The sequence below is a fragment of the Hibiscus syriacus genome, unplaced genomic scaffold (genome assembly GCF_006381635.1).
Source record: "Hibiscus syriacus cultivar Baekdansim isolate YM2019G1 unplaced genomic scaffold, ASM638163v2 tig00110580_pilon, whole genome shotgun sequence".
Classification (NCBI taxonomy): Eukaryota; Viridiplantae; Streptophyta; class Magnoliopsida; order Malvales; family Malvaceae; genus Hibiscus; species Hibiscus syriacus.
In genome coordinates this window covers 1,414,840-1,422,894 of record NW_024062791.1, presented here as the reverse complement: position 1 = coordinate 1,422,894, position 8,055 = coordinate 1,414,840, and the positions used below count along the sequence as shown (strand labels likewise).

The 8,055-nt window shown below is 36.2% G+C and overlaps 1 protein-coding gene across 1 annotated transcript; it reads right to left on the bottom strand.

Annotated features, from left to right (window-relative positions):
- Positions 1–1,782: 1,782 nt before the first annotated feature.
- On the bottom strand, positions 1,783–7,440 carry LOC120133438 (protein SCAR3-like). Its single transcript, XM_039150016.1, has 9 exons — positions 7,271–7,440; positions 6,957–7,120; positions 6,061–6,184; positions 5,820–5,952; positions 5,497–5,564; positions 2,907–5,334; positions 2,703–2,804; positions 2,071–2,178; positions 1,783–1,967 (listed from the first exon to the last, which is right to left on the bottom strand). Exons 1-9 carry the CDS (start codon positions 7,423–7,425, stop codon positions 1,926–1,928), a joined length of 3,324 nt encoding a protein of 1,107 aa, XP_039005947.1. The 5' UTR covers positions 7,426–7,440; the 3' UTR covers positions 1,783–1,925.
- Positions 7,441–8,055: the final 615 nt, after the last annotated feature.

Genomic DNA, 8,055 nt, shown 5'->3' with positions numbered 1-8,055 from the left:
TTTTTAAAATTTTAATAATAGAGACAATTTATAATTAAAAAGTACCAATTTTGGGCGTTGTAGGGGTGCTAATCCTTCCCTAAACGTAACCGACCACGAATCCCTTTTTATTATTAAAAAGAACGAATTTTTGGTTATAAACGCAGATCAGTTCATTTTTTTAATTGGTGTTTTCTTAAAACTCTTTAAAAAAATAATTTTTAGGTATTCGACCTACCTGACCCAAAAGGCCGATGGCGACTCCCAAATTATTTTCAAAACCATTTATTCACATCAATTTCCCCGCCAAGTATAATATTTCGTGCCCGGACGAAAACCGGTTACGACAGTATCTATAACTTAATCACAAATTCGTAATTATTAATCAAAATAATCAACTTTCTTCGTTCTTTTGCATTATTAAAATGTCATCATAGATTAGCATTTGGATATGAATAAAATTAAGATATAATTTCAGTCCGACCCATTCTTTTTCTTTCAGGGAAAAAAAACTAATGTTGTTAGCCTCTTTGCTCATAAGTTTCTTTCTTCTCTCAAATTTGCAGCTGGATTCAGTCTTGGTCATACAATTACGTTGTTATTTTGTTTTGGGCACTAAAAAGACCACATGCCAAGAATAACAAAAATCTCAGATTTGTTGGACAGTTCATCTTTAAAATGACTAAATGAACCAAATCAATTAGTTTGCTATCTAATAGTATAAATTGAAACCTTAAATTTCTGAATAAATAAAAGTTAGACAATATGTTAGTTAACAACGTGCAACTGTTAAGTTCATCTTAATCTCCATACGTATGCAATTACACTCCCTTTGCTAAAAATCAGCGAGAAAAACAATCCAAAACAAATAAGGAGGGCCTTTCGGGATCTAAAAGAGGAAGGTACAAACCATATCTTTGCAAAAAAAAAAAAAAAATTACTTTTTGGTGCGGACTGTCATTTTTTATCTTTGAATCCCAGGGGTAAGTTTGATTCAATTAATTTTCTATGCTGCTGCTGCGGCTGCGGCTGCTTGCAAGTTGCAAATGAAACGTGGGTACTTAGGTAATTCACCGAGAAATCTCATGGGTTTATGGGAGTTTTGAAACCTATTCCGTCTATAATTAATCTAAACTTAAACATAGGAATATAGGATGACTGGCTGGCATCAATTTTTGTCAACTGTTCTGAGTTTTTTTTTATTATTATTATTAATTGTCAATTTATCTGATGGAAGGTTCTTATCCCTTGATTCTTGGCAGAAAAAAGAAAAGAAAGAAAACAAATTAAATTGACTAAATCAAAGCATATACTGCCATATGCCACCAAAAAAATCAGAAAACCCAATATTCGAATCATTTGCCTTTGTCTTCAAACACATTAAAAACCGTATTAAATTGAAGATTCGAATGCAAAACATAAGGAAACTACTTAGTGATTCCAAAACAAATCAGTGGCTACTCTGCAAGCAATCACGCGGCACTGTTCCCCCCGTTTGTGCTGCCGCTGACAATTGCCTTTTAAGCAAGACAGACACACAGGCAAACAATTGCAATCATTCTTTGCTTGCATAAATTGGCAACATCCTTGTTCTAATGAAGACCCAAGACTCCACCTTTTCCATCTATTTAACGGACAAATTGAAATGCTTTCTTAGAAACATGGATGAACGTGTGTGTATATTATCATGTAATATGCACGACTCATTGCCTAAATGCTGAAAATTACTTTACATCATGATTCAACTAAATACCTGTTCAAATGATTAACTAACCGAGAAACGGATGAGTAATCACCAATACGAACAAGATGAGCTCCAGCTCCAGTAGCTAATTACAAGAAGAAACAAGGACTATACACACACGTTTCAAACAGCCTCACCCAAATTTGAAAACCTGAGACTGGGAGAACTTGGGATTATCTTTTGCATCCATATTCCAAAATAATTAATTGTCACTCCAATTATCATCATCGTCACTCCCGACAGCCTGAACAAGTTTCAGAAGTGTTAATCTGGTTGTCATTCATAAGAGAACGAAGCGGGGAATAAAGAAAGATGAGGAAAATGTAAAAAAAAAAACAATTGGAAACCTGGCGGATTGCATTTGCTTTCTGCAAAATTGCGGTGACTTTGACATTTGTAGTGTGACCAGAAATAACATTGGGTCTTGCAGTGACTGTGGGCCTTAGGTTGAACGACTGAAAAGAAGAAGAAGAAAAAAACAAGTGAATGAATTATACTCCCATCATTTTATCACAAAAGCCACCAACTCTACAGAACACATGAGACAACGCATTTAAATTTGGGTAATTAATAATTGAAAGAAATGAAACAAGGTCCACATTCTACAACATGATGATCTCATAGCAGAATCAAAATATTCATAATCAAAGAGGAACATAAATGCTCAAACTACACACACTGACAAAGAGGAGGAAAAGAGGTGGGAAAATCTTATTTTTGAGGGGAAAAAAGTCCATGTGAAATTATAGTTGTTAAACTTGAAATGTACTGAAAAATAAGCTATGAAAGGCTCAATGATATTTTTGCTTTTTAGTATTTAGATAGGTATTTACTGCTTTGCTTTCTTTTTCTGATTTTGATCAAAGAAATTGTTTCTTCAAGCAGTGAAATTCACATTTGTAGAGGTACATTAAAATTAAGGACCATTATTCATTTGAATGATGGCTAGCAACATAATAATAGAAAAATGACTACTCACTTTAGTTCTGATCTGATGCAAGAAATCTTCCTTTTCATCCATCCCCCGGCCACCACAGAGCTGGTTTGCCTCTTTCTGCCCGCTCAAATTCTCTTGGCCCACCTGCCACATTCATCATTTTTTTACGATTTATAAGCAACCATTTCCACTTCACAACATTTACTTTTTTAAAAAAAAGAAAGAATGACAACATTATCAAAGTACCTTCTTCTCAGGCTTTAATGCAATTGCCTCATCATTCCTTTGTTGTTGATTAAATGGAGGGGGATCATGCTTTTGATAAACAAAAGATCCCAAAAGTTTCAGATCAAGCTCATGTCTAAGTGACTGAGATAAAGCATGTTGTCTTTCTTCTGCCTCATTGAAGCAGGGTTTTGAAACCCCCCACTGTGCAGGAGGAGGAGGTGGAGGCACTGGTTTGAGCTCTGTTGTATTTTGCATAATTATGTTCTTTTGATCAGAATTGTTTTTGGATTCATCAATTAGTATAGGGTTAATAACATCAAAACTTGGGAGATCAAGTGACACAGACAGTGATGGTTCTGCATCAGACCCAGCAACTATAGTTTTATTTCCCTCATTAACAAGGATGCCACTATTAGCTGGTTCCCCAACTTGTAAACAGCTTGAAACAGACTCCATTGATGACAATCTGCTTAATGCATCATATAGCTCAGGGTCCTTGCCTTCAGGTGTTTCACCAGATTCCCACTGCTCAGAGTTTGACTCAGAGCAATGACAAAGGCAATCATCAGACATATAAGGGGATGATCTGCAGAAAGTTTCATCATCAGAGTCCGAAACAACATCATGTGCTGGAATAGCAGGCACTGGGACCAACTGAAATGAAGGAAACATGTCTCTAATGTTTTCACGATAAAGATTCCCATCAGGAAATTGCAATTTGAGTTTAGAAGTCTCAAATCCATCTATAGGGTTGAAAGATATTTTCATATATTCCAGTGGTGGAGAAGAAGTAAGTGAATTTACTGGAGAACCATTCCCAATTTGCTCATTAATAGTTGTTCGAGGAATTTTCTGATATGATATGCCCCTCTGCCTATTCCTCGGCTCCAATACCCCTGTTTTTGTAGAAGTTGCTAGTTCAGATTCATCATCATGGCCAATGGACATCTTTCTGCTAAAACCATTTACAAGTAAATGATGGCCAAGTCCAAACATCCTAGTTGAGTTGTCATCATTCTCCTCATCAGATTCAATAGATGTAGACTTGATATTAGAATTGACTGGGAGCTTGTTTCCATGTGGCAATGAAGTGTTTACGCTCAAGCCAACACCATTCAAATTATCAAGACTATCATTACAATGAGAACTAACAGGTTTTTCAAGGTTGGCATCAAAATCAGCTATCATAAGGGATGTTTTCTCACTACATAAACCTGGAACCTTCTCATTAAATTCTGCATTCTCAACCACTGTACCTGAATTTCCTTTGGGTCCCTCATGAGAAGGAATCAGAATTTGATTTGGAGGACCAAATGCCTCACTAGTTTTAGATGCAGAACCTTGACCTCCAGTTGAAACACAAAAATCAGGAGGTTTTGATGGCTGAAGTCCCAGAAGGCCACCATTTGTCCAGAACCCAACTGGATGCACTACAGAAAATTCAGTCTGGGAGTTTTGAGAGTCGTTAACACTGGTTATGATCTTATTACTGGCTGGATTATGCATATCAGAAATTGTAGAACCAGAGGAGGGGGAAGGATCACTGATGACAGAGTCTGCTTGTGAGCCATTGTGGATTTCATCACTCATGCCTAAATCATCACTTGATGAATGATCGGGATCAGAAGACTTGCCTGAGATGTGAGGTATCTGTTCAGGGGAAAATTTCTCAGAGGGTACTGAATCGGGAAAACACTCGGAGTTCCCATTGTTTGAAATAATAGCAGATGAGGCAGGCAATTCAATAACAGATGGATTATGGTCTGCATTACCATCCATAACCAACTTAATTTCATCTTCTCTATTCTCATTACTAACAATGTCAGCATCTTCAGTTCGCTCCGCTTCCCATTTTGTTTGGCACTCAACATCTTTTTCAGAACAATGTTCCACTTCCTGTTTTCTATGGCACTCAATATCATTTTCAGACTCCGACTCTATTGTGTTCAGTGCATCCATGTACTTGTCTGGTTCACTTTCAATTTCATCATTTTGGCTCTCAATAGTGCTTGATTGAGGAGCATCCACCATATTGAAAGGCATGTCCATTTCATCACCTTTTTCAAGATTTGCAGCTCCAATTTCCTGCACATCTACATCAAAGTTCATCTTTGGAACTTCATCGATATCCCAATTTCCTGCTTTGGACTCCACTATTTCTTCCTTTTCATCCCATGATACACAAGATACACCAGGGGCGATCTTCTCTTGTGATGAACTACATGAAAAACTATCATCTAGATCCTGAGTTTGTTCGACAGGAAAATTGGAACCAGGAGTGTCTGTTTCTTGCATCAACCTAGAGGGCAGTTCCTTGGGCTCCAGTTCCTCAGGGAGCAGGGATGAACCAAGATTGAAAGCACAAGAACCTGAATGCTCTCCCACATCAGATTTCAGTGTCATGTCAACTGTAGATGCATTTTGAGAGGAAGTCCGCCCGTGCATTCTGCGAAGTCAGATTCGTAATGTTAAATTAAATCAAACTGTATCCAACACAATAAATGATACCGAAATGTCTATATGTTTGAGTTTATATGTGCATATGCTTGTCTGCATGAAAGTGAGTGCATACATGCATTTTATATGCATATACATACACATATATTACCTGCCACTGTGACTTGAAAATGATGCACCTTGTGATAGTTTGTCATTCCTGAGGGACGATCTTTTTTTCTGTACATTTTTGAAAAACTTAATTCAGAAATTATTTCAAATTAAAGGACAATAGCTTATTCAGTTGCAACATGATCCTGAAAGGTTGTACTTATACAAAGTGTCCTCCACATCATAGGAGTCCCAGAGACATTCATAGTAAGTATTTGTGGAGTGAAGAATTTTATTCCACTAAAGATTAGACTATTTAATAACTATTGACTCAAAACTGTCAAGATTCTCTGCCTGGATGGTTAAGAGTAAATGATATGATACCTTGCTCTTACGAGTCCTGTTATCTATTGGGACTTTTTCAGCATCTTCTTCAATGGGGCTACCTGATGCTCTCTTAAAGAAGGTCGGATCAGAATATCTCTTTAAACAAGATCCTCGGCCACCAGCACAAAATCTGATCGTAAAGCAAAAGTAAAAATCCAAAACATATGCACATCACAAATACATTTCCTGAACATGATTGTCATTGCTAAAAATAAGAAGCGGATGTATATAGCCATACTTGTCAAGCAAATGGAGGCGCGGAGGATCGCGACAAACTTCATAGGAATCCATAACAAATCGTGGCAAGTCATTGTAGATGAAAAGATTTTTCTCATTGCGAATCTGAGGGTGCCATTCAGAACCTGTAGGGCAACTGCTTCTCATTACGATTTGAACAGAAAGATGAAAAATTCCCGATAGCTAACACAAAAAATTCAAACTTGCAATATAAAAATAAACTTGAACCTAGTTTCTGTCGTAAAAAGCAACATCACTGTTTTCCTTATATCTTGATTCTTAAACATACAGGTGTATTGTTATGCAATGACCTTGAAGAAAATAGTATTAATAATACATGCAGTATATATATATAAGAATGAAATCATTTAAAAACGTTTCTAATCCATTTAGTCTATAGTCAATGTAATTATGTAAAATTTCCCAGGATTAACAACTAAAGCATGGTTTGTATCTAACATGCTTCCATTGCCATAGATCTACTTCCTTTCAATAGAGTCATCTGCAAGAACACTGCTTCAATTGTCAGAAGCAACTGACAACCAAATGACCAATGCCACGTGATTAACTAAAAACAAGGTTTTTGATTCTTCTTGAAATTAAGCTTTTACTGAATATTTGAACTTCAAAGAAAATAAGATGTCCTTCTTCCAGTAATGCATGAATATCAGTGAGCTTATGGTCTATGTCTAGCTGGCACTCAACCCAAATTTTGGCAACAAATGCCAGAAGAAAGCATAAGACCATACAGCGTGATTTTAAGTCTGTAACAAAGATATAAAGTAATATGTACTGAATTCATATACCTCGGTATCCGCAAAAACAGGGTAAAAGAATCAATATCTACCAAGAAAAATTAGCGGGTTTTCAAGAAAAAGACATGTACAGCGACAGTACCAGCTGTGTAAGCAAAGTGAATATGACTTGTTTGGGCAAGCACTGCCTTCTCAAGAGGCGGAAATGCAGCTTCAATCCGCTTGACACGAATTGTCAACTTCTGACTCCTAGAAGCTGTGCTCATTACTTGTTCTTGTAATCCATGAAAAACCTCTGCTGCAAATCTACATCATAACAACCAAGCTACACCAGTAAAATATCGCAGTTTAAATAACATTTTAAAAGCAAATAAGAACAAAAAACGTAAGTAACCAAAGAAGAAAATCCTATAATCAAAAAGCTTAAGGTTCATTAATCAAAAAGCATATACGTACTCAGCAAGATCGCCTAACTGGCGCAATATACCAACGAGGCCGGCGACGGCGACGCCGTCGAGAACAGCTTTTGGATCTTCTCTATTAGCTTCCTTGTAAAGCTCCGGCATACCAAGCCCGTACTCATTCCAAACTTGAGCTCTAACCAAAGGCATTTAAGTTTTTCCTCTCAAAAATCCAAACAGAGAAAAAGGAAAGAAAGGAAAGAGAAGAAGAGGTGTGCACACAGCAGCAGCAGCAAATACATAAATGATAATACAACTACTTTGAATGAAGTAAATAAAAGAAGGAAAATAAATAAAAAAAATTTAATAAATAAATATTTAAAGTAATATATATATATATATATTTTTTTTTTGATAAGGAAAAGTAATATATTTTGGTATTTGCCAAAGAGGGGGAAAGAGTTGGTGAAGAGATTGGAGCAGCTTAACTAACTGCTGAAACAGAAAGTGAAGAAGAAGCGGAGAACATTGCCAACACTGCAAGCCATTCCCTTTACCAGGAAATCCTTTTGTTAGTGGAAAAGACGAGATTAACCTTCCATTTCCAAAGGAAATTAATTGGGAAGAGGTTAACTAAATGGATGAAACTACATGATAGGGATATATTTATTTGGCATGTCAAAATTAGCTATTAAAATAATTATTTTATTTTTAATTCTATTTTTTTGAAATATCCTGGCCCCAAATATTTAATTTTAAGTAAAAATACTCTTGACATTTGACAGAATAATCATTTTATATTTTTCTAGGACATTTTAACTCCAAACGTTTCATTTTGGG

Coding starts and splice junctions, on each gene's coding strand:
- LOC120133438 (XM_039150016.1), bottom strand. CDS start 7,425: ATGCCTTTGGTTAGAGCTCAAGTTTGGAATGAGTACGGGCTTGGTATG. Junction 5,953..6,060: donor CGCCTCCATTTGCTTGACAA/GTATGGCTATAT, acceptor CTTTACGATCAG/ATTTTGTGCTGGTGGCCGAG. Junction 5,335..5,496: donor TTTTCAAGTCACAGTGGCAG/GTAATATATGTG, acceptor CTGACTTCGCAG/AATGCACGGGCGGACTTCCT.